Raw genomic sequence first — 27,525 nt, forward strand, 5'->3', positions numbered from 1 at the left:
TTCCTGACCTTTCTCAGAATCATCCTTACCCCACAAGGCGAGATCTTGCATGGAGCCCCAGACCGAGGAAGATTGACAGTCATCTTGTATTTCATTCATTTTTTAATAATAGTGCCAACAGTTGTCGCCTTCTCACCGAGCTGCTTGCCTATTGTTCTATAACCCATCCCAGCCTTGTGAAGGTCTACAATTTTGTCCCTGGTGTCCTTAGACAGCTCTTTGGTCTTGGCCATGGTGGAGAGGTTGGAGTGTGATTCAGTGTGTGGACAGGTGTCTTTTATACAGGTAACGAGTTCAAACAGGTGGAATTAAATACAGGTAATGAGAGCAGAGTAGGAGGGCTTCTTAAAGAAAAACTAAAAGGTCCGTGAGACCCAGAATTCTTGCTGGTTGGTAGGTGATCAAATATTTATTTCAGGAAATATAATGCAATTTAATTATGTAAAAATCTTACAATGTGATTTTCTGGTTTTTATTTTTAGATTCTGTCTCTCACAGATGAAGTGACCTACGATAAAAATTAGACCTCTCCATTCTTTGCAGGTGTGGAAACTTGTAAAATCGTCAGTGTAAGAAATACTTACCTGGAGCCTCAGTCTCTTGGCAAAACCTATAGATGGTTGTGCAGCTGCCTCCAAAAGAAATCAGACATGCTGCCTCTGATCCAATTTAAAGGGGCATTGAAGACCCAAGAACGGGGGTAATTGCAGTAGTAAGATCCACAGCGATCATCAAGTCATCACCTATCCTTATGGTAAGGTCACTTCTTTGGAAACCTGAAGAGGCTAAAAGAAGCTCAAAAGCCTGAACATATGAACAGCAGGTTGTTTTTACATTGCAATGCGCATGTTCAAGCTTTTTTCAGACGGTTTTCGGAGCATAGCGCGGCTGACAGAAGGTACTAACAGGGTAATTCCCTATACCGCAGCGCGGCTGACGAGACACAAATCGGGGCAGTCTTCGGCTGTCTTTGCAGGCGATTATTAAATGTGAACATATCCAGCCTCAATAAGGCCTCTCTCAGATCTCGCACTCTTGGTAATTCAGAAGTTTAGAAGAAAAAACACAAAAAACTTGACTCAGCAAATAAATAACAAAAATGTCTCATAAATAAGTTAACAGGTATCTGACGTTATGTCAAGTTTTCCTCCATAGATGATCAACACCGGAGGTGAAGAGTTGTTCTCGATTGTTTAGTTTGGACACTTTTTTTAACCCTTTTTATAGTAATAGTTCTATAATATTTTTTGTGTTTTTCCTATATTTATGCATTTTTTCTACTATTGTTTATTTTTAATTACTATTTGTCATACTGGAGTCACGCTGAAGATCAATTCTCATCTGCATGCAATATGATATTTTGGCCACATAATAGAAGCAATTATGAGTTAAGAAATACAAAACGCATATAGACCTAAGGACTAGCCTCTTCGGTCTTAAATAATAGCCCAATTTATGTCCACCCCTCCAAGTGAATGGAGCCTAATTGCAAATGTTTGAATACTGTTCCAACCACTTCTATTGGAGCAGTAGTGAGCATGTGTGATCACTGCTCCATCCAATTCTATCGATAGGAAGTGCGCATGCATGAGCATTACTCCATTTGTTTCTATCGTAGTGCTAGTGCGAATGCGTGACCATTGATTCATCCAAGTCTATTAGGATGGAAATGCACACGTGATCATTCCTCCATCCAATACTATTGGGAATGGAAGTACGCAAGCTTGACCATTGATCTATTCGTTTCTATCTTAGTGTTAGTGCTCATGCGTGACTACTGCTCCATCCAATTCTATCGGAGCAGAAGTAAGCATGCATGACCATTACTCCATTTGTTTCTATTGGGGTGGTAATGTGAATGCGTGACCATTGCTAAATTTGCCTTCATCATAGTGGTAGTGTGCAGGTGTGTCCTCTAGTCCAGCAGACAGTGAATAGAGTGATGTTCATATTGGACTATTCCTCTACAGAAAAGTGGACTCAACAGTCGACTCAACAGTCGACTCAACAGTCGACTCAACAGTCGACTCAACAGTCGACTCAACAGTCGACTCAACAGTCGACTCAACAGTCGACTCAACAGTCGACTCAACAGTCGACTCAACAGTCGACTCAACAGTCGACTCAACAGTCGACTCAACAGTCGACTCAACAGTCGACTCAACAGTCGACTCAACAGTCGACTCAACAGTCGACTCAACAGTCGACTCAACAGTCGACTCAACAAATGTGTTCTACTGACTGGTGACAGGGTAATCCCAGCAGTGGACAGATTTCTTGTGGATATGCAATAAATGTGTTTCAGGTTACAAAGCTGTGTACACTCCGATGCTGGAGGTATTCTCCCCCTAGAAGTAACGCAAGACGATGTCCCAAGGAACGTGGCAGGATGAGTTTTTTTTTTCTTGAACAGTGTTTCCCAAACTCCAGTTTTCACGTCCCCCAACAAGTCATGTTTTCAGGATTTCCTTAGTATTGCACAGATGATGGAAGTATTATCAAGGTATCAGGAATTCTCTCACCTGTGCAATACTATCGAAAACCTAAAAACATGAGTTGTTGGGGGCCCTGAGGACTGGAGTTTCAGAACACTGTTCTAGAAGGATTCAAGAGGAGACTTTCTTTGCATGGAATCTGAGACATATAAATTTATGAGCTTCGTTGCGTGCCGGATTATGGTATCGCAATGTGGCCTTAATGTTAAGGCGGGACATCAACAAACAGAAAGAGGCCACTGAACTCTGCATACGTTTTAACGTTGCTACAATCAGCATGAGCAGCCCGAATTGGTCAAAACTGAAACAATCAAGACATGACAATATAGAGTAAATACAGTACTTGGCCAGATGAAGACAGCAATTTGGTCTCGAAACACGTAACCTGAATGTCTTTCCAATAAAGGAGCCATGACTAAATCTTCTACTCTTTGGACGGTCATTAGCAGCAGTGCCAGTGTCCTGAATTTCTTTCTATAATGTAAGCAACTTCAACAAAAAGGTACGATGGTTTAATCCGACCTCAAAAAATCTCTCAGAAGTATATCAGATAGTTCAGCGAAGAGAGAAAATTACTGTAAGCAACTGTAGAAAGGATAAACTGCGGCACTTACCCGATTAAAACTATCAAAAGACTTTATTCCAAATTTTCAGAATGACAGTGTGGTAGCCAGTGGAATACTGAAAGGTAAGGACATCACCTGTTTCGCTCCCAACAGGCGCTTCTTCCGGGTCCCAAGTACCGCCCCAAACAAATCTTTCTATATAGTTGTGTTGTTTGTCCACCATTGCTCAGAGAAGGAGCAGCCGCTGACGGACCAAAATTCTACAAGCCTTTACTAGGATTGTCACTTTACTTGCACAACCTCAGAATGTGCATCCCCCACTAATCTACCTACATCTCCACCTTGTATTGGCTTCATTGCGCAAGGAGGCGCTAAGGCTTTTATGAGATATTCAAGAACCATTCCCTGAACGAATGCTCGCTGGTCGGCGCTCGATGAACGGCCCTTTTAGAAGGACTGATGCAGAATGCATGAGAACCAACAATCGTTACTATGTTTTGTTCCGTCCTATTACAATTTGCAAATTATCGGCAGCACATCCGGATTACACGGGGAAATGTGCTGCAGTCAACACTGATATTTTGGCCCGTTAAAAAGATGTCAACAGTCGAACAATGATCATCTAGTCGCTGATTGATGTCAAGTATACACCGGCCAAGGATCAGAAAAAGGTGGATTTTTAATGCTATAGTTAGAGCTAGATTCACGAGTTACTGGATTCCTCTGCAAGTCTATCAATGGTGGCAAGTCTCTTCGTCAAAGAGCACATCGCTTACAAGCTTTTTTCTATACAGCTCGTAAGTGCTGCTCTGAAACCGGTTGGGTTATCAGTTCCAGCCAGCTCCAGTGCCAAAAATAAAGCTTAAAAGGTAAAGCTTTTTTTCGGAGAGTGTATAGGTTGGGTCAAGTCTAAACTGTCAATTAGGAATGCACTGCCACTGATAAGCAGAAAGCCAAGGGGCTGGGGAGCAGTATGCTCCTGAAGAAAGATCATGGGCAATCCCTTTATATCAATAGGCCAGATGTCCTTCGTATAAGCCCAAATTCAAACATCTGTGGCTCGGATCACAACACCCGGCCCGAGCGAGGGGACTCCACCCGAGCGAGGGGACTCCACCCGAGCGAGGGGACTCCACCCGAGCGAGGGGACTCCACCCGAGCGAGGGGACTCCACCCGAGCGAGGGGACTCCACCCGAGCGAGGGGACTCCACCCGAGCGAGGGGACTCCACCCGAGCGAGGGGACTCCACCCGAGCGAGGGGACTCCACCCGAGCGAGGGGACTCCACCCGAGCGAGGGGACTCCACCCGAGCGAGGGGACTCCACCCGAGCGAGGGGACTCCACCCGAGCGAGGGGACTCCACCCGAGCGAGGGGACTCCACCCGAGCGAGGGGACTCCACCCGAGCGAGGGGACTCCACCCGAGCGAGGGGACTCCACCCGAGCGAGGGGACTCCACCCGAGCGAGGGGACTCCACCCGAGCGAGGGGACTCCACCCGAGCGAGGGGACTCCACCCGAGCGAGGGGACTCCACCCGAGCGAGGGGACTCCACCCGAGCGAGGGGACTCCACCCGAGCGAGGGGACTCCACCCGAGCGAGGGGACTCCACCCGAGCGAGGGGACTCCACCCGAGCGAGGGGACTCCACCCGAGCGAGGGGACTCCACCCGAGCGAGGGGACTCCACCCGAGCGAGGGGACTCCACCCGAGCGAGGGGACTCCACCCGAGCGAGGGGACTCCACCCGAGCGAGGGGACTCCACCCGAGCGAGGGGACTCCACCCGAGCGAGGGGACTCCACCCGAGCGAGGGGACTCCACCCGAGCGAGGGGACTCCACCCGAGCGAGGGGACTCCACCCGAGCGAGGGGACTCCACCCGAGCGAGGGGACTCCACCCGAGCGAGGGGACTCCACCCGAGCGAGGGGACTCCACCCGAGCGAGGGGACTCCACCCGAGCGAGGGGACTCCACCCGAGCGAGGGGACTCCACCCGAGCGAGGGGACTCCACCCGAGCGAGGGGACTCCACCCGAGCGAGGGGACTCCACCCGAGCGAGGGGACTCCACCCGAGCGAGGGGACTCCACCCGAGCGAGGGGACTCCACCCGAGCGAGGGGACTCCACCCGAGCGAGGGGACTCCACCCGAGCGAGGGGACTCCACCCGAGCGAGGGGACTCCACCCGAGCGAGGGGACTCCACCCGAGCGAGGGGACTCCACCCGAGCGAGGGGACTCCACCCGAGCGAGGGGACTCCACCCGAGCGAGGGGACTCCACCCGAGCGAGGGGACTCCACCCGAGCGAGGGGACTCCACCCGAGCGAGGGGACTCCACCCGAGCGAGGGGACTCCACCCGAGCGAGGGGACTCCACCCGAGCGAGGGGACTCCACCCGAGCGAGGGGACTCCACCCGAGCGAGGGGACTCCACCCGAGCGAGGGGACTCCACCCGAGCGAGGGGACTCCACCCGAGCGAGGGGACTCCACCCGAGCGAGGGGACTCCACCCGAGCGAGGGGACTCCACCCGAGCGAGGGGACTCCACCCGAGCGAGGGGACTCCACCCGAGCGAGGGGACTCCACCCGAGCGAGGGGACTCCACCCGAGCGAGGGGACTCCACCCGAGCGAGGGGACTCCACCCGAGCGAGGGGACTCCACCCGAGCGAGGGGACTCCACCCGAGCGAGGGGACTCCACCCGAGCGAGGGGACTCCACCCGAGCGAGGGGACTCCACCCGAGCGAGGGGACTCCACCCGAGCGAGGGGACTCCACCCGAGCGAGGGGACTCCACCCGAGCGAGGGGACTCCACCCGAGCGAGGGGACTCCACCCGAGCGAGGGGACTCCACCCGAGCGAGGGGACTCCACCCGAGCGAGGGGACTCCACCCGAGCGAGGGGACTCCACCCGAGCGAGGGGACTCCACCCGAGCGAGGGGACTCCACCCGAGCGAGGGGACTCCACCCGAGCGAGGGGACTCCACCCGAGCGAGGGGACTCCACCCGAGCGAGGGGACTCCACCCGAGCGAGGGGACTCCACCCGAGCGAGGGGACTCCACCCGAGCGAGGGGACTCCACCCGAGCGAGGGGACTCCACCCGAGCGAGGGGACTCCACCCGAGCGAGGGGACTCCACCCGAGCGAGGGGACTCCACCCGAGCGAGGGGACTCCACCCGAGCGAGGGGACTCCACCCGAGCGAGGGGACTCCACCCGAGCGAGGGGACTCCACCCGAGCGAGGGGACTCCACCCGAGCGAGGGGACTCCACCCGAGCGAGGGGACTCCACCCGAGCGAGGGGACTCCACCCGAGCGAGGGGACTCCACCCGAGCGAGGGGACTCCACCCGAGCGAGGGGACTCCACCCGAGCGAGGGGACTCCACCCGAGCGAGGGGACTCCACCCGAGCGAGGGGACTCCACCCGAGCGAGGGGACTCCACCCGAGCGAGGGGACTCCACCCGAGCGAGGGGACTCCACCCGAGCGAGGGGACTCCACCCGAGCGAGGGGACTCCACCCGAGCGAGGGGACTCCACCCGAGCGAGGGGACTCCACCCGAGCGAGGGGACTCCACCCGAGCGAGGGGACTCCACCCGAGCGAGGGGACTCCACCCGAGCGAGGGGACTCCACCCGAGCGAGGGGACTCCACCCGAGCGAGGGGACTCCACCCGAGCGAGGGGACTCCACCCGAGCGAGGGGACTCCACCCCCCCCCTCCCCAACCGAGCGAGGGGACTCCCCCCTCCAACCGAGCGAGGGGACTCCCCCTTCTCCACCCGAGCGAAGGGACTCTCCCCTCCAACCGAGCGAGGGGACTCCCCCTTCTCCACCCGAGCGAAGGGACTCTCCCCTCCAACCGAGCGAGGGGACTCCCCCTTCTCCACCCGAGCGAGGGGACTCCCCCCTCCAACCGAGCCAGCATACATGAAGCAGGTAATTCAGGTCATGAGACCTGCCAGTTGGGCTGGGTTTTGTGATCCACAGACTGGTGAATATGGCCTAAAGAAGGGGGGGGGGGCACAATTATCCCAAAATGCACAATAATTGCAGACACAATGATTATACGCAAGTTGGTGCAATTTTTGTTTTGCAGTTTTAAGAGATAAAATATTTTACTACAGCAAAAAATGCAAATTATCACCAAAGAAAAGACTCAAAAATGTATCGGTAATACTGGATTCTACATTTTTTTTTTGTGTAAAAATGTAACAATTTAAAAAAAAAATATGAAAAAAAAAAAAGTTGTAGAAAACTCCCGAGCTGTCGCTCTAGAACAGTAAAAATTAACAACACTGACAAAAAGGTGAAGAGACAGTGACTGTAATATCTTATCAGAATGCAGAAGGGCAACTGTCACCAGGAAAAAAAAAAAACAGCCCGAGGCGGAGAACATTTCAATAAAACTGATTTACAGCTTTAGAATAATTTAAAATGGTGCAGGCAGTAGTAAATTACCGAGGTGCTTCTTAACTTCCCATTTTAAGCGAAAGAAAAATTTATGTTTTACATTTTTTTTCACACAGTTAACATACATGCATTGCAAAAAAATGATATGAAAAATATATATACTGTATAGATATTTTCTATTTTTTTTTGGGGGGGGGGTTAAATAATTTTTAAATAAATTTATATTTTGATAAATAGGAGTTTTGCAAATAACAAGTGTAATTTTTTTTTAATTAATTTAGGTGATTTAAAATATATATATTTTTTAAAAATCTCTTATTTTTTCATTTTTAGTTATTTTGTGTTGCACTTTATAGTTAACCTGACGTTCTTCCTATGACGTCGCCCAGAAAAGGCAGCAATTGGGACCTTCAGGAAGCCGCAGGCATTAAAAAGACAAACGCACTGTTTTCAATAGTTACTGTGTAATGCTTCAATCCACCTGCGGAAGTGCTGCAGGGAAATCACACACTTGCGATCTGACTATTTTTAGTGGTTGGAACCTTTTAGGAGATATTAAACTCATATTTAAAGGAACACACATTCAATGCACAAATACTTTTTTTTTTTTTTCCTTATCGCCTTTATTAAAATGACCTGATAAAATAATTCTTTTGATACTTAAAAGGTAATATAAAAACTTTAGAAAAGTCTTAAGACTAAATGAATATTTTTTGTATACATTTATGCACAAGTAGTACATTATACAGGCTATAAAACTGTAATATAAAAATATATTTAAAAAATTCTATGTATAATTCCTCAATATTCAAATTGCAACAACAAGAAGGAAAAGTCGTGGAATTATGGAAATCACAGAAATTGTTACGAAGGAGACAGGCGGCTTTTCCTGTGCTTCTGTCAATGTCCCACAAAGGATTCGGAGAATCAGTGAAGATAAAAACAGATATTTATTCCGTGGTGTGGATCTACGCGTTTTGAGGTTCTCCTACGCGTTTCGAGGTTCTCCAACTTCTTCAGGACACAACTACATGTATAGAGAACCTCGAAATGCGTATGTCCACACCACGGAATAAATATCTGTTTTTATCTTCACTGATTCTCTGAATCCTTTGTGGGACATTGCCAGAAGTGCAGGAAAAGCCGCCTATCTCCTTCCACCTGTAACATACCTGGCGGCGTCCTTGCATAGTGGTCCATCTCCCACTGTGCAAGAGCGAGCACTTGATCTCCAGTCCAGGGTGTCTCTCTGGCTTCCCTCCATGCTGTCTGTTTGCTTCTGTGTCTGCTGCTTAAGGGCGGCGCCCGATCACTTCCTGCTTTTTGTACCTGCTGCAGGCACACCCCTTGTGCGTCCTCAGCCTATTGCTGTCTATCACCTGGTATTTAAACCAGCTGCCCCAATTAACTGATGCCTGAGCATCTTGCCCTGTCAGTTGGCTTTTGTCTCTGACATGCCAGGTCCTGTCTATGTTACCAGTCTTGCAGTATCTGTTTCCATGTCTGTACTGTGTCCTATCTGTGTACCTTAACCTGCAGTCTGTACTCGTTCCTTGCCTGTTCGTTCCGTCTTCCTGGAGGCTGTATTTCCAGGCCAGTCTGAACACGCTCCTTGCCTGTTCATCCTGCCTCTCTGGGGGCCGTATTCCCAGACCCGCTCCTGTATCCCGCTGCAGTGTCGGTCTCCTCCGTACACTCAGTTCCAGTCTGAACTCTCTCCTATCTTTTACCTGTTTTTTCTCTATGTCCGTTCCTTTCCTTTTTCTGCAGAGTCTGTACTCGTACCTAACTCCTGCTCATTGTCACTCTACTTCCGTTTGTGAGTTTGTGGTCCACTCGCTACTTCTCTGCAAGTACCCTGTGGGTATCTGGTTCTGCCTTTCTCTTCTAGTCTGTTCTGTGTGAACAGAGCCTTGTCCGCCGCGTCTGCGGTTTTCGCTTTGCTCAGCTCTGTCCGCCGCGTCTGCGGTTTTCGCTTTGCTCAGCTCTGTCCGCCGCGTCTGCGGTTTTCGCTTTGCTCAGCTCTGTCCGCCGCGTCTGCGGTTTTCGCTTTGCTCAGCTCTGTCCGCCGCGTCTGCGGTTTTCGCTTTGCTCAGCTCTGTCCGCCGCGTCTGCGGTTTTCGCTTTGCTCAGCTCTGTCCGCCGCGTCTGCGGTTTTCGCTTTGCTCAGCTCTGTCCGCCGCGTCTGCGGTTTTCGCTTTGCTCAGCTCTGTCCGCCGCGTCTGCGGTTTTCGCTTTGCTCAGCTCTGTCCGCCGCGTCTGCGGTTTTCGCTTTGCTCAGCTCTGTCCGCCGCGTCTGCGGTTTTCGCTTTGCTCAGCTCTGTCCGCCGCGTCTGCGGTTTTCGCTTTGCTCAGCTCTGTCCGCCGCGTCTGCGGTTTTCGCTTTGCTCAGCTCTGTCCGCCGCGTCTGCGGTTTTCGCTTTGCTCAGCTCTGTCCGCCGCGTCTGCGGTTTTCGCTTTGCTCAGCTCTGTCCGCCGCGTCTGCGGTTTTCGCTTTGCTCAGCTCTGTCCGCCGCGTCTGCGGTTTTCGCTTTGCTCAGCTCTGTCCGCCGCGTCTGCGGTTTTCGCTTTGCTCAGCTCTGTCCGCCGCATCTGCGGTTTCGCTTTGCTCGGCCCTGTCCACCGCGTCTGCGGTTTTCGCTTTGCTCAGCTCTGTCCGCCGCGTCTGCGGTTTTCGCTTTGCTCAGCTCTGTCCGCCGCGTCTGCGGTTTTCGCTTTGCTCAGCTCTGTCAGCCGCGTCTGCGGTTTTCGCTTTGCTCAGCTCTGTCCGCCGCGTCTGCGGTTTTCGCTTTGCTCAGCTCTGTCCGCCGCGTCTGCGGTTTTCGCTTTGCTCAGCTCTGTCCGCCGCGTCTGCGGTTTTCGCTTTGCTCAGCTGTCCGCTGCGTCTGCGGTTTTCGCTTTGCTCAGCTCTGTCCGCCGCGTCTGCGGTTTTCGCTTTGCTCAGCCCTGTCCGCCGCGTCTGCGGTTTCGCTTTGCTCGGCCCTGTCCACCGCGTCTGCGGTTTCGCTTTGCTCGGCCCTGTCCACCGCGTCTGCGGTTTCGCTTTGCTCGGCCCTGTCCACCGCGTCTGCGGTTTCGCTTTGCTCGGCCCTGTCCACCGCGTCTGCGGTTTCGAATTGGTCTCCCAGTCTGTACTGGACCCTACCCAGCCTGCGCTCTAGTCTGCCTGTCTCTGTATTCCCCGGTGTGGGTCAACAGCCGTGTCCGGAGTCTGACCTGGAGTAGACCCTGGTTCCTCTGCTCGGTTCCTCCCTGGTGCACTGGCGTCGTATGCCGTCGTGCGACCTTGGTCGGATCGGGCAGATACTTAGTTACGCCCCTCCAGGCACTCTCCGGTTCATGGAACAGTGGAATCACTACATAAACACGCACACGCCAGTCAGTCCGGGCGTGTGCATTACACCACCATTTTCTGGTTTATGACCCGAGGTTTCAGCAGGTGGCACACGCGTTTTCATTGTTGCAATTGCAACAAAGCAAGGTGAGAAAAACACACCCTGTTATTTTATCCTTTTATCACAGGTAGAACCCTCTTTACTCCCCAGCCTCATCGCAGGATTTTAATAAATGCACTTGGGCAAATCATCAAGATCCTCTGCTGGCAGCTCTTGTGTAATCACCGATGTCCCAGATGTGGTTGATGGGAGACAAGTCTGGAGATGCTGCAGCCATGGGAGCATGTTTTCGCTACGCAGGCTGCTCAATACTGCAGGAGTAACATGCGACTTGGTGTTTTTCTGTTGAAAATTGATTCCTTGAACATCGTTGGTCGGTGATTACACAGGAGCTGCCAGAAGAGGATCTTGATGATTTACCCAAGTGCATTCAGAGGCAGAACCATCCTCAGATGACTATTAATAATTTCAGTGATAGCAGCCGAGGCCGAAGGTGCCGGGATTTCTGCACGAGGCTCATACTGCAGACTCGAGAAAATTAGAATTTTTTTTTTCCATTTTTTTCATTATTTTCAGATCAGTCCCGTCTCCATCCTGTGATTTTCATCATTGCACAACTTTTCCTTCTTAGTGCTACGGTTTTAATATTGAGAAGTGCTAGATATGGATATATCAATCTGGTATAAAAATGTAATTGAAGAATTAATTGAAAAACAAATTTATATATATATATATATATATATATATATATATATATATATATATATATATATATATATATATATATATATATACATATACATACATAGTATATGCATACATATGCACATATATGGTATATACATACAAACACTGTGTACACTATCAAAATATATCAAAAACATTGTATGCACATAGTGTAAATATATGTGCTGAATAAAGAATCTTTATATATATGCTGATGAGATATACTTTTATATTCACTTGTTAAATTACAAATGACATATATATATATATATATATATATATGAGTGTCGAAATATATACTTAGAGAGTATATGTAGAGTATATATACACACACTGGTATATATTACACTTATATATACTGTCATACACACAATATAACAAGTGAATATAAAATTATATATAATGATTCTATATATAGTACATGTATTTACCCATTATGTGCACACCATTTTTTTATATATCTTTTAATATTCCATATATATATATTTGTTTTTAAATGTATTCTTCAATTACATTTTTATCTCACATTTATTTATATATATATATATATATATATATATATATATATATATATATATATATATATATATATATATATAAACACACAAGCACCGTAGATATGTCATATATATAGCTATCTATAGGTATCTATATATTGTCAAGGAGACAATCTTTCACTACAATAACCTTTCAAAGCATGAAGATAACCAAAATGTAGGTATATGTTGGAAACAAAAAGTCTAAATTAACTTTTATATTCTAGAAGATTTTCTTTTTTTTCTTAAAATCTGAGATCTGTTTTTTTTCCTTCTGCTCCAGAAAGCAACAAATGCAGCGTTGTCATAAGAGAAACCTTGTCACGGCCGTGATCAACACCTCTGGCTCCGGGGTGACAGGCAATATTACCAATTGTGAAAAAAGCAGATTTCATGCCCTGCAGTCACTGTCTATCTAGCGCTTGACACGTAGGGTAAAAAAGAAGGATATTACGCTGCTTAAAACCAACATGACTCCTATTAAATCCCTATGCACGCTGTCAAAAAAGATAAAAGGTGCGGACATGAACCTGAAAACTCCGCTGCTTGTTTTAAAAATGTAACAGTTTCCTTGTCAGGGAATATGTAATGTCCCTCGTACCGAGGACAGCGGATATCTGGTCACCAGGAGGGAAGAATTAAAAGGGAGCGCAATTTCCGGAAGCGGATAACGGCTCCAGACCACAACTCACAGTTTTGCAGACTGACAGACAGGAGAGCAGGAGCCGAGATACATAGGGGGGCGATTCATCAAAGCTTTTTTCACCAGATTTTTAGTGAAAAAAAGGTTTGAAAAGTATCAATTTTTTTTTTGCGCAATGCGAGGGTGCGCAAAAGTAATGTGACTTCTGTTGTTTTCACGCCATTCTCACCCCACGTCCAACAAAGCGGGCAGAGCTGGGGAAGGACGCAGGTGTGAGGACCCTCGCTCTGTAAATTCATGATGAGGGGCAGTGTACGCTATGTCTACACTACGCCACTAATCTTACTCCAGTCTTAATGAATCAGGAGCATCTGTTCTATAATGTGCCCAAATCAAGACTGGAGAAAGAATCGCCGGTCTTGATGAATCGCCCCCATCTTCCTGTAGACAGTCAAAGACGCACCCACAATTTCTATAGAGACAAAGACCCAACCTCATGTCCCGTAGAGACAACAACCAGCTCCCGCATTCTGTGGACAGAGACCCGCCCCTGCTTACTGAAAAGAGACAAAGACCCACCAACATGTACTATAGAGTGAAAAAGACCGGCCCCCAATTCCTGTAGAGAGACAAAGACCCAACCCAACAACACGTCCTGTAGAGACAATGACCAACTCTCATTTTCTGTAGACAGAGACCCACCCCTGCTTACTGAAAAGAGACCCACCTCCACTTACTATAGAGTGAAACAGACCGGCCCCCAATTCCTGTAAAGACAGAGACCCAACCCCACTTCCTGTAAAGACAGAGACCCAACCCCACTTCCCGTAGAGACAATGACCAACTCCCACTTTCTGTGGATAAAGACCTGCCCCTGCTTACTAAAAAGAGACCCACTTCCTATGGAGTGAAAAAGACGGGCCCCCAATTCCTGTAGAGAGACAAAGACCAAACCCCACTTCCTGTAAAGACAGAGACCCAACCACACATCCTGTAGAGAAAACAATCAGTTCCCACTTTCTGTGGACAGAGACTTGCCCCTGCTTACTAAAAAGAGAAAGTCCTACCCCTACTTACTATAAAGCGAAAAAGACTGTAGAGAGACAAAGACCGAATACCATTTCCTGTAAGGACAGAAACCCAAACACACGTCCTGTAGAGACAATGACAAGCGCCCGCATTCTGTGGACAGAGACTTGCCCCTGCTTACTGAAAAAGAGAGCGTCCTACCCCCACTTACTATAGAGTGAAAAGGACTGTAGAGAGACAAAGACCAAACACCACTTCCTGTACAGAGACAAAGACACAAGCACAGGTCCTGTAGAGACAACGACCAGCTCCCACATTCAGTGGACAGAGTCACTACTGCTTACTGAAAAAAGACAAAGACCCTCCCCCACTTCCTGTAATCTGTCTCGGTATCTCTGCTGCTAGAGGTGGATAATACTTTGCAGCAGGCAGTGGACAGAAAGTTACTAAAAAAAAAATAGAGAACTGGTAGCCGGCACTTTGGAGTTATCTTTCGGGGTTTAGACCATTATTTTTAAATAAAATGATTTGCAGATTGTACATTTATTACATTATCAAATGGGATGAAGCTGTCTAAAAATACAGGGACCATTTACAAAATCTGTTTCAAGCACTTGGATTTCAACAAGTCTTAGTCAATTGAATGGGGCAGTAAAGTCACAACATTTCTGAAACAAATCTGTGTCGTTAATATTTACAGAGCATCTCCTTCACCTGGAGTCCTACTATTCATTGCCTTGTTTAAGTGTGTAGTAATAAAGTGAATGAGAGTGGAGAGGAGGGGGATGCAGCTGCAGCTTCTCTCTTTTTGTGAATGCTGTGAGGGGGAAGGGGAGCAAATGTATGGACTGTGTTGTGGCTTAGATTGCTGTGCACAGCACAACAGGGTAAGTAGTCAGCAGAAAACACCACAAGTAAGGGCAAACATCACATCAGGAAAAGCCTTGCCATTAAGAAAGCATGCAAGAAACAGTAATACAGTCATAGACGCCATGCAGAGAGATGCAAAAGACAATATTCCCAGCTGCGCTCAAACAGGTCTACGGCTGTATAATGATAGGAGTTAAAGAAGACCTGACACCAGGTCAAAAATGGGCAACATTTGCCCTTATTTTATTCCCGCTACTCCATTGAGTGTTCCATTTTTTTTTAGTTTTTAAAATCGGCCATAAGGTTCCAGAGATATGGGCCTTTTTTATTTAGTGCGGCTGTTATGGGCTTTGCTATGGAGGCGTGGCTCACAGGGTAATTATGCAGAGCAGCCTAAAGACACGCCCCCGAGGATCCGGTCCTGTGCTGCTGTTATGGGCTTTGCTAAAGGGGGCGCGGCTCACAGGGTAATTATGCAGAGCTGCCTAAAGACACGCCCCCGAGGATCTGGTTCCTGTGCTGCTGTTATGGGCTTTGCTAAAGGGGCGCGGCTCACAGGGTAATTATGCAGAACAGCCTAAAGACATGCCCCCGAGGATCTGGTTCCTGTGCTGCTGCTATGGGCTTTGCTAAAGGGGCGCGGCTCACAGGGTAATTATGCAGAGCAGCCTAAAGACACGCCCCCGAGGATCAGCTCCTGTGTAACGCTAAACATAAAGGCCCACATCTCTGGAACTGTATGGTGGATTTTAAAAAACAAAAAAGCGTTATACTCAAGGTAGCACAGAGAATAAAATAAGAGCAACAATGTACCACTTTTAAAGTGGTGACAGGTCCTCTAGCTTAGATCCTGTAAGTCATACCACTTTTTAATATCATAAGAAAGCATAACACACAGAGGATAACGTAATCCTGCCGTACCTTGTGGCTGCAGACTGACGTTGGGCTGCAGCAGTTTGACAGGCTTTCTTCACAGAACATTCAATGTGGACCCTCCTGCAGAAATGTGGTTTAGATGGAAATGGAGGGAAAAAGATATTTGGAAATTAAAGCCTAAGAAGATACTAGGAGGAGGAGAGAGTGAATTAGTCAGGGATAGAAAGACAGTAAGCAGACAGTAAAGGAGCAACGCAGGAGAAGACAAGCCATTGGGATGCACAGGGCCATCTTCACCACAGGTGTAGTATTGAAAAGTGGAGTGAGTGTGGGACTCTTGAAGCATCGTCTGGAGTTTAGAGCCGCATCACTGTGAAAAACACTTTGCCACAAACTTTTTGTCTGACAAATATTTTTTTTCTAAGTCGTGGGAATACAACTAAAACCTTTGATCACTCTCTTACTGCAAACGGGCTGTGCTTGGGTCTCACACGTGAGGTCAACTGCGTCCAAAAGAGGTCTCAATTTCAACCGAAACCCATACACGTTGCTTAGATTACAATTTGCTCAGTGTCTGAAGATCGTTATTTACAGTCTGATTCTTTTGTTTTGTCCAAGCTCTGCACCGTTGTTTCTTGTTTACATTTAAAAATGAAATGAGCAAGATGATAGTATTTCTGTTTGATCATGCCTACCACTAGGAATATAGGAAAACCTCTTACGACCTTATCCCTGCCTACTACGAAAAGTATGACTATAACAGTATTCCTAAAGGCACAATATATTTCTATGGGTGAGGAATATTACTACATCATACAGGTCCCCCCCATCTGTCGAAAAAAAAACAGGGGATATACAGGGTGGAACATTCCCATGCAACAAAATGTCTATGAAGAGGTAAAAAAAAAGGAAATAAACCTAAGTCCAAAACGGAGCCAAAATGATCAGATAATAGAAGTTATACAGTGCAGTGCTTACTAGTGTTGAGCGAGTATGTTCTGTCCGAGTATGCTCGGGCCGAGCTCCGAGTATATCGCTCCCGTGTGCATGATTTGCAACTGTTTGACAGTTTTATTACATGTGAGGAATGTGTAAGAAATAGAAATTCCTCACATGTAATAAAACTGTCAAACAGTTGCAAATCATGCACACGGGAGATTCAACCGAGCAGCTATAAATACTCAGAGCTCGGCCCGAGCATACTCGGCGAAAGGGTTAATAAAACATACTCGCTCAACACTAGTGCTTACCCATTGGAGGGATAATTGCTGAGCCCTCCACAAAGTTTTGATGAAAGTTTTGCATGATGCTTTCTCAAGGGGTCACCGACGCGCGTTTCACAAAATGCTTTCTCATGGGGTCACCCCTGGAGAAAGCATCACGCAAAACACGAATAGTGGCTATATGAAGGGCTCAGCAATTGTCACCCTAATGGGTAAGCGTTGCACTTATCAACTCCTATTATCTGATTACTTAGGCTCAGGTTTGTACCTGTAGGTTGATTTAGATACTGTACTATAATATATACTTGACAGTGGCATGTGAAATATACCTTTATGTACCTCACCTAATAATCATCTATTCGCTGACTATTCTTGTCTTTCTTCCACTTGTTTCCTCTTTGAGTTACAATTGTTCTTAACATTTCTTAATAATGCATTTCACATTTTAATCACTTTGGTTACTTTTTTTTAACTTTTTATAGGCATTATTACGAAATGTATATATTGGTGTTTGAGGCTACTTGTGGATGTACATCTCTTCACTCATTTACATATACGTCAAAGTGTAAGAGAATACTGTACATGTATTTACGTGAAAAATTTATGTCTCTGTGGTCGATTATTTATAGATCTCCCCTTTCTTTCCCGTTACACTTTAGGATGTTCCGATCCGTACTCTACCAGTAAATTATTTCGGATAGATTCCGAATGACAATGAAACCCTTTTTAACAAATGGTAAATCCCTTCTATTCTAAGCACCTGACAGGAATTCAATACCAATTGTTATTCACTCAAGGGGTGCCCAACATACTTAAGTGGTAGAGGAGAGAAATTGGACAGCTGCAAACGAGGCCCGACAGCTCATTTCCCGCATCCACCTGCCCAGGTTCATTGCGACGGCCACTTCCGTTGCCTCTGTCCATTAAAGAAAGCAATAAACTTTTACATTTTGGTTAGATTTGACTAGTAGGATCCTTCCAAGTTCTGTTTTATTGCAGATTTCCAGTTATTCCTTTAAAGATAACTTACCATAAACTTATCAATTACTTTTTAAAAGCTGGTGTAAATGCCGCTTGTTCTCCTGAATCCGGCGATGTTTTTCTTTTGTTCTTGTGCCTCTCCGTTCCCGAGTTATGGCTACTTCTTACTCATAAGTTAAATCTAGTCTTTTTAGCCAAGTGGGTGTGGCCCTCAATTCTTTATGGGTGTTTTTTTTTAATAGAACCATGCCCTCTTGGCTAAAAAGACTTGATTTATCTACAAAAAAGAAGAGGCCATATCTCAGGAACGGAGAAGCGCAGGAACAAAAGAAACACATCGCCGGATTCAGGAGAACAGCTGCAGTTAGACCAGGTTAAAAAAAAAAATACATATTTTAAGAAAGTGACCGGTTCTATTTAAAATCTTTGAAAGCCATAATTTTTAGAATTAATAGAAATTCTAAGAGGAGGCGCTGGCATTGCTGGATCGCAGTACACAATGTAAGGGCTGAACATAGTATGAAAAACAGGTCTGTCTTCTACAAAAACAGCGCCACACCTGACCACAGCTTACATGTGGTATTACAGCTCAGACTTAATCCCTTTGATTGAGCTGATCAATCTGGACATCAAAAATTGGAATGAAACAAAGAAAATCTGAAACGGATGGCTGCTCCCTTCACCGACAAGAGCAGCTGTACGGGCCGAGTGCGGTATTTCAGCGGAGCCCCACAGACATGAATCACAAGGACCTGCAACAGCAAAGACAAGAGCGGTGCTATATGGAGCTCATATTATCCCTTTAAGGCAGCTGTAGACAGCAAGAGCTCTTGTAATTCATAAAACTGCACCAATCATCACAATGTGCAGAACTACATAGAAAGTGGAGTAACTTCTAACTAGGTTTTTCCTTCTACTGGTCCTGATACAGTCTGTACTATAGTCTAGGGGAGAAATAAACGGCTGCGATCCTGTAATGATGAGTGCAGCTCTGGAGTATAATACAGGAGGTAACTCAGGATCAGTAATGTAATGTATGTACACAGTGACTGCACCAGCAGAATAGTGAGTGCAGCTCTGGAGTATAATACAGGATGTAACTCAGGATCAGTTCAGGATCAGTAATGTAATGTATGTACACAGTGACTGCACCAGCAGAATAGTGAGTGCAGCTCTGGAGTATAATACATGATGTAACTCAGGATCAGTACAGGATCAGTAATGTAATGTATGTACACAGTGACTGCACCAGCAGAATAGTGAGTGCAGCTCTGGAGTATAATACAGGATGTAACTCAGGATCAGTACAGGATCAGTAATGTAATGTATGTACACAGTGACTCCACCAGCAGAATAGTGAGTGCAGCTCTGGAGTATAATACAGGATGTAACTCAGGATCAGTACAGGATCAGTAATGTAATGTATGTACACAGTGACTGCACCAGCAGAATAGTGAGTGCAGCTCTGGAGTATAATACAGGATGTAACTCAGGATTAGTAATGTAATGTATGTGCACAGTGACTGCACCAGCAGAATAGTGAGTGCAGCTCTGGAGTATAATACAGGATGTAACTCAGGATCAGTACAGGATCAGTACAGGATCAGTAATGTAATGTATGTACACAGTGACTCCACCAGCAGAATAGTGAGTGCAGCTCTGGAATATAATACAGGATGTAACTCGGGGTCATATAATATATAAGTGTATTCAGTGACCCTACTTTTTATGTATAATTTATGGTGTTCAAAAACGTAATGCATCATTTCCTGTAAAATTCACAATTGTGGATAGCACGGTGATGGATTTGCAGATATTATGCTTAGTAGCGATGACTTAATGAAAGCTTAGAATGAATTAGAGATCAGTGAACATTATTAAAATCACACGTCAGAAGCAGCTCAAGCATCAGCAATATGAAGTACACATAAATATATATAAATATATACACACATACATATATATAAAAATATATATATAAATATATTTCCATCTGTGATTGGCATCGGCTCTGTAATAAGATAAGAGATAAAATCTCCGGAATATTATTTATTTTTGCCAATTTATTAAATGAATAACAGTTCAGCTAGAAACAATCACCAAGCTGCTGCCGCTGATGGATATTTTACGTAACTCTGCTAATGGACATCAAAACATATTCCTGATGGCCAAAAACAATGTCCCTTTCCCTGTAGTAATCTGTCGTCTATGGACTGATCCTTGTGCCCCGAACTAAAGGCTCCAGAAGCGTAGGTAACAGTACACACAAGAAGCGACACCAACTGCCCTAATAGGCAACGAGGGTCGTTTCCGGCACAACCGACTGGATAAAAAAAGACCGGTTTATTGAATCAAGTTAAAAACCTTGTAATGGACTTTCAACTTGATTCAATAAACTTCTATTTTTTTATCCAGTCGGTTGTGCCGGAAACTACCCCAGTTTTTCTCTGTCAGCTGCAATCACGGCCCCCACTGGTTTCTAATCACAGTAACGGATGCATCCATGTTACCGGCATGTACAGCTCTTAACCCTCTTCCTTAATTCCTTAAAAGAGGTATAATGTAAGGCATCAAAATGGCAGAAGAAATGGTCTGAAATGAAGAATGAAGCTGTGGAAGGTGATTCTGCTGCTCAGGAAGAAACTCCGTTAAGCCTCCGTTCACATATTGGGAAAATGCTGACTTTTTTTTTTGCATTTACAGATGTCAAACAAATCAGCCGAATACATCCAGCTCAATGGAGATTTGATCGATTCTCATCAGGGAGTTGGTGGCTAAATTTGTCATAAGAAAAAAAATCTGCATCACTGTATGGATCGTTTGCAGATTTGTCACAGATTTTTCCCATTTAAGGAATTATCCAGATTCTCACTTCCGCATCTGGTGGCGAGATGTGACATCTGAGAAGGCACCGGCGGCCGCCAGTGACGTAGTGCTGGATCGTGCACGCAGCAGACACCTGTCCCATTCATTGGAATAGAGCAGGATATCCGCCGGCAGCTGTCGGCAGCAGTGTCGCTCACCTCCTGATGGATGCGGAAGTGATAGGCTCGGAAAACCCCATAATCTCAATGAAGTCGTCTACATCTGCAACAAAGTCTCCCGAAATGTCACGGGTGGCGTCTGCGAGGTCCATTGATACAATCTCTACATATGGCACTTACTTTGGAAGAAGAAGAGTCACATTCCTGGCAGATCCATCCGTACCCCGTCTGCTTTGGAGACTTTTTCAGAGGAGGGTCCAGGCAGCCAAAGTGGTAGCAGAGCTTACATTCATCGCACCTGCAAGAGGAGCAAAGACACGGATGTAGCTACACTTCTGAAAGTCACAAGTGAGCAGCTTCCACGGTGGGGCAAGAACTGGGGAGGTCGGGGGTCTTGTTTATTAGACTGGGGTATTTAGAGGGGATGTGGCCAATAAATATAAGTTGCCTCTTGTTAAAGTTTACCCACCCAGATACCAAAAAAAAAAATGTGCTGCTTAGGCACACGTGCAAGAACGCTATATGTTACCAGACTCGTCCTAGCGTGAGCTCTGCCTTTACCTAACAGGGTTGATTGGTAAAAACATGTCATCACCTATCCATTGGTGGGAGTCCGACCATTACAGCCTAAAGTAACTGACCCCAGCTCCATTGCTCTCAGCTCTTTCTGGCAGCCACATGGAGGATAAATGGCATGGTGGCTGGCCATCTGACCCCCTGCTCCATTTTGAACTGGAGAGAAAAATTCTCCAATCTGCTGATCGGTACTGGTCCAAGAGGTCGAACCCGCACCGATCAGCAAGTTATCACCTATCCTACGGATAAGTAATAACTTGTTTTCACTGCACAATCCCTTTACGTGTTGATTCCTGCTGCTCAAACCAATCACAAAGCTAAAAAAAAAAAGTCTTACCACTCTCACATAGCATCAGTCTGATCCCGAGAGAAAGAAGCTGCAGGCGTGCCGCATACATCCCAAAGTGCCAAACTGAATAGCGCTAGTCTGATCCCGAGAGTAAGAGAAGCTGCAGGCGTGCCGCATACATCCCAAAGTGCCAAACTGAATAGCGCTAGTCTGATCCCGAGAGTAAGAGAAGCTGCAGGCGTGCCGCATACATCCCAAAGTGCCAAACTGAATAGCGCTAGTCTGATCCCGAGAGTAAGAAGCTGCAGGCGTGCCGCATACATCCCAAAGTGCCAAACTGAATAGCGCTAGTCTGATCCCGAGAGTAAGAGAAGCTGCAGGCGTGCCGCATACATCCCAAAGTGCCAAACTGAATAGCGCTAGTCTGATCCCGAGAGTAAGAAGCTGCAGGCGTGCCGCATACATCCCAAAGTGCCAAACTGAATAGCGCTAGTCTGATCCCGAGAGTAAGAAGCTGCAGGCGTGCCGCATACATCCCAAAGTGCCAAACTGAACAGCGCTAGTCTGATCCCGAGAGTAAGAAGCTGCAGGCGTGCCGCATACATCCCAAAGTGCCAAACTGAACAGCGCTAGTCTGATCCCGAGAGTAAGAAGCTGCAGGCGTGCCGCATACATCCCAAAGTGCCAAACTGAATAGCGCTAGTCTGATCCCGAGAGTAAGAACCTGCAGGCGTGCCGCATACATCCCAAAGTGCCAAACTGAATAGCGCTAGTCTGATCCAGAGAGTAAGAGAAGCTGCAGGGGTGCCGCATACATCCCAAAGTGCCAAACTGAATAGCGCTAGTCTGATCCAGAGAGTAAGAGTAGCTGCAGGCGTGCCGCATACATCCTAAAGTGCCAAACTGAATAGCGCTAGTCTGATCCCGAGAGTAAGAGAAGCTGCAGGCATGCCGCATACATCCTAAAGTGCCAAACTGAATAGCGCTAGTCTGATCCAGAGAGAAAGAGAAGCTGCAGGCGTGCCGCATACATCCTAAAGTGCCAAAATGAATAGCGCTAGTCTGATCCAGAGAGAAAGAGAAGCTGCAGGCGTGCCGCATACATCCCAAAGTGCCAAAATGAATAGCGCTAGTCTGATCCAGAGAGAAAGAGAAGCTGCAGGCGTGCCGCATACATCCCAAAGTGCCAAACTGAATAGCGCTAGTCTGATCCCGAGAGTAAGAAGCTGCAGGTGTGCCGCATACATCCCGAAGTGCCAAACTGAATAGCGCTAGTCTGATCCCGAGAGTAAAAGAAGCTGCAGGCGTGCCGCATACATCCCAAAGTGCCAAACTGAATAGCGTTAGTCTGATCCAGAGAGAAAGAGAAGCTGCAGGCATGCCGCATACATCCTAAAGTGCCAAACTGAATAGCGCTAGTCTGATCCCGAGAGTAAGAGAAGCTGCAGGCGTGCCGCATACATCCCAAAGTGCCAAAATGAATAACGCTAGCCTGATCCAGAGAGAAAGAGAAGCTGCAGGCGTGCCGCATACATCCCAAAGTGCCAAACTGAATAGCGCTAGTCTGATCCCGAGAGTAAGAAGCTGCAGGCGTGCCGCATACATCCCGAAGTGCCAAACTGAATAGCGCTAGTCTGATCCCGAGAGTAAGAGAAGCTGCAGGCGTGCCGCATACATCCCAAAGTGCCAAACTGAATAGCGCTAGTCTGATCCAGAGAGTAAGAGAAGCTGCAGGCATGCCGCATACATCCCAAAGTGCCAAACTGAATAGCGCTAGTCTGATCCCGAGAGTAAGAGAAGCTGCAGGCGTGCCGCATACATCCCAAAGTGCCAAACTGAATAGCGCTAGTCTGATCCCGAGAGTAAGAAGCTGCAGGCGTGCCGCATACATCCCAAAGTGCCAAACTGAATAGCGCTAGTCTGATCCCAAGAGAAAGAGAAGCTGCAGGCGTGCCGCATACATCCCAAAGTGCCAAACTGAATAGCGCTAGTCTGATCCCGAGAGTGAGAAGCTGCAGGCGTGCCGCATACATCCTAAAGTGCCAAACTGAATAGCGCTAGTCTGATCCCGAGAGTAAGAGAAGCTGCAGGCGTGCCGCATACATCCTAAAGTGCCAAACTGAATAGCGCTAGTCTGATCCAGAGAGAAAGAGAAGCTGCAGGCGTGCCGCATACATCCCAAAGTGCCAAACTGAATAGCGCTAGTCTGATCCAGAGAGAAAGAGAAGCTGCAGGCGTGCCGCATACATCCCAAAGTGCCAAACTGAATAGCGCTAGTCTGATCCCGAGAGTAAGAAGCTGCAGGCGTGCCGCATACATCCCAAAGTGCCAAACTGAATAGCGCTAGTCTGATCCCAAGAGAAAGAGAAGCTGCAGGCATGCCGCATACATCCCAAAGTGCCAAACTGAATAGCGCTAGTCTGATCCCGAGAGTAAGAGAAGCTGCAGGCGTGCCGCATACATCCCAAAGTGCCAAACTGAATAGCGCTAGTCTGATCCCGAGAGTAAGAGAAGCTGCAGGCGTGCCGCATACATCCCAAAGTGCCAAACTGAATAGTGCTAGTCTGATCCCGAGAGTAAGAGAAGCTGCAGGCGTGCCGCATACATCCCAAAGTGCCAAACTGAATAGCGCTAGTCTGATCCCGAGAGTAAGAGAAGCTGCAGGCGTGCCGCATACATCCCAAAGTGCCAAACTGAATAGTGCTAGTCTGATCCCGAGAGTAAGAGAAGCTGCAGGCGTGCCGCATACATCCCAAAGTGCCAAACTGAATAGTGCTAGTCTGATCCCGAGAGTAAGAGAAGCTGCAGGCATGCCGCATACATCCCAAAGTGCCAAACTGAATAGCGCTAGTCTGATCCCGAGAGTAAGAGAAGCTGCAGGCGTGCCGCATACATCCCAAAGTGCCAAACTGAATAGTGCTAGTCTGATCCCGAGAGTAAGAGAAGCTGCAGGCGTGCCGCATACATCCCAAAGTGCCAAACTGAATAGTGCTAGTCTGATCCCGAGAGTAAGAGAAGCTGCAGGCGTGCCGCATACATCGTACAGTGCAAAACTAGTGAGAGCTCCCTCTCTATCAGTCTCAGACACAGAAAGAAAAAGCGGCAGCTGCAGACCCCTCCACTCTTTGTTAGTGCAGACATGTAAGTGTATACTGTATGGAGGTAATGCTCTATGAAGGCAGGATCTGTCTAGAGCAATACCTGACCTAAAGGCCCCGTCACACTTAGCGACACTACAGCGACCCAGACAACGATACGACCTGTCAGGGATCGTTGCTGCGTCGCTATGTGGTCGCTGGTGAGATGTCAAACAGTCAGATCTTCCCAACGACTCAGCAACGATATGGCGACCCGTAGCGACCTGTATAACGATGTCGGCGGTCGTTGGGACCCTGTCACATAGCAGCTACTCTGACGATTCAGACCTCGATGAGGGACGACTTCTCAGTTCTGAGTCGCCAACGAGGTCGTTGGTAAGGAGTCAAACACACTGATGCATGCTACCCAGCGGGGCCTCAACGATCAAAACATGATCCAGGCCATTTCGACACGACCAGGGATCTCACAGCAGGGGCCTGGTCGCTGCTACGTGTCAAACGTAGTGAGATCGCTGCTGAGGTCGCTGTTGCGTCACAAAACTTGTCACTCAGCAGCGATCTCGCTTAGTGTGACTGGGGCTTTACTCGCACATCCTTTCCTGCTCTCCGACCGACCATAAAGTTAAAAGATTTATTTCCACTCTCTCTCACATACAGGGAGAAAGAAAATCTGCAGCTTCATCCCCCTCCTTATCTATTAGTGCAGACTTGTAAATTCACACTATATGTAAGTAGACCCCCAGTGTGATGTTTGCCCTTACTCAGTGTCCTTTCCTGCTGCTGAAACCACCATCAATGCCAAACATGTCCTCTCCCTCCCTCACAGAATCCAGTCTCAGACACAAAGGGAGAAGAAAGGCAGCTACAGCTTCTCTTTCTCTCTATTACTATTAATGCAGACATGTTCCTGTGTACTATATGGAGGCAGGAACTTTTTAGTGTTATGTTTGCCCTTATATCAGTGTCCTTTCCTGCTGTCCATACCACTGATAATGCCAAAAAGATGACTTTCTACTCGCTCTCTCAGCATGTCAGCATGGAGTCTCAGGCAAAAAGAAAAAGAGAAGCTGCAGGTGGATACCAACCAGGGAAAGACAAGCTGCAGGTGGATACCAACCAGGGAAAGAGTAGCTGCAGGTGGATACCAACCAGGGAAAGAGAAGCTGCAGGTGGATACCAACCAGGGAAAGAGAAGCTGCAGGTGGATACCAACCAGGGAAAGAGAAGCTGCAGGTGGATACCAACCAGGGAAAGACAAGCTGCAGGTGGATACCAACCAGGGAAAGAGAAGCTGCAGGTGGATACCAACCAGGGAAAGAGAAGGTGCAGGTGGATACCAACCAGGGAAAGAGAAGCTGCAGGTGGATACCAACCAGGGAAAGAGAAGCTGCAGGTGGATACCAACCAGGGAAAGAGAAGCTGCAGGTGGATACCAACCAGGGAAAGAGAGGCTGCAGGTGGATATCAATCAGGGAAAGAGAAGCTGCAGGTGGATACCAACCAGGGAAAGAGAAGCTGCAGGTGGATACCAACCAGGGAAAGAGAAGCTGCAGGTGGATACCAACCAGGGAAAGAGAAGCTGCAGGTGGATACCAACCAGGGAAAGAGAAGCTGCAGGTGGATACCAACCAGGGAAAGAGAAGCTGCAGGTGGATACCAACCAGGGAAAGAGAAGCTGCAGGTGGATACCAACCAGGGAAAGAGAAGCTGCAGGTGGATACCAACCAGGGAAAGAGAAGCTGCAGGTGGATACCAACCAGGGAAAGAGAAGCTGCAGGTGGATACCCACCGACCTATTTTTCTATTAGCATTAGTGAACATATGTAGTTGTATACAATATGAAGGCACACTCTGACCAGGGTGATGCATGACCTCACTTGAGTGTCCTGTTTATACCAACAGTAATGCTGCACAGATGTCTTCTTCTCTCTCTCGCAGCATTCTCACAGAGACAGGTAGAAAGAGGCTGCAGGTAGTGACTCTACCATCAGAATAGTGTGATAGTGTGATGTTTGCCCTAACATGAGTGTCCTTTCCTGCTGCCCATACCATGATTCCTCAGTATGCTTTCTGCATTCAATCTCAGAAACCTGGAGAAAGAAGCTGCAGTCGCATCCCCCTCCTCCCTTTTTTTACAATTTTTTTTATTACTGATGCGTTTAAAGATTTACAAAGAAATAAAAAGGGTGGGGGATCATGTTGCTGTGAGGTTAGGATGATGCCTCAATCACAAATGAAAAATCTAACCCTGCTTCATATTAAGCAATACCTCAAATTTGCACTTGAAGGTGGTCTTCTAGGGGGCTTTCAGTTGGGCAGTATTCATAGTATGTGGTGGAACTGAAAACCTGTTACAGAAAATCTTGGCAGGCTCTCAAAAAGAGATACCCTGTTAGGAGATGTTTATGCTATAAGTGGCCTCCCAGAGGTTGTGATGTGGATTGCAGCCTGTTGACGGTTTTGCTAGAATTTTGCAATATTGCATGGCTGGAAAAATAAGAGTGACCACCCCAAAAAAATACATCACTCACAATGAGATGCACCAGTTTCTACACCACCAGCTAAAATCTGTGTCTGCTGACTGCATTTTGAATGCAGCTCTGCAGGTGATTGGAGCATATTAGATATTGGGAGATATTTGCTGCTGGTTTTAAGACATGAGACATGACAGCAAACAAGCCCTAATTATAAAGAGGCGGTGGAAACATAGAAGAAAAGACTGAAGCAATATCCTGCCACCGGGAAAGGACAAGTGAGCTGTTATATATTTCAATATTCTACAATGAGCTTTAGAAAGGTCATTCTGCTGGAAATATATGTGGCCATTCTTCTCTCAT

The 27,525-nt window shown here is 47.3% G+C and overlaps 1 protein-coding gene across 9 annotated transcripts in view; it reads right to left on the minus strand.

The window, feature by feature from the left end:
- PHF14 (PHD finger protein 14) overlaps positions 1–27,525 on the minus strand; it is a 276,270-nt gene that overhangs the window by 92,389 nt on the left and 156,356 nt on the right. For 7 of the 9 annotated variants that reach the window (XM_073677292.1, XM_073677291.1, XM_073677290.1 and 4 more), the window contains one exon: positions 20,906–21,023. In XM_073677292.1, the coding sequence (XP_073533393.1) occupies positions 20,906–21,023 (118 nt within the window). Of the gene's footprint in view, positions 1–15,582; positions 15,658–20,905; positions 21,024–27,525 lie in introns of all 9 variants that reach the window. The other 2 variants (XR_012320018.1, XR_012320019.1) reach the window with 1 other exon arrangement.

The sequence above is a fragment of the Phyllobates terribilis genome, unplaced genomic scaffold (assembly GCF_046119375.1).
Source record: "Phyllobates terribilis strain yellow unplaced genomic scaffold, ASM4611937v1 Scaffold_4__5_contigs__length_816908805, whole genome shotgun sequence".
NCBI lineage: Eukaryota > Metazoa > Chordata > Amphibia > Anura > Dendrobatidae > Phyllobates > Phyllobates terribilis.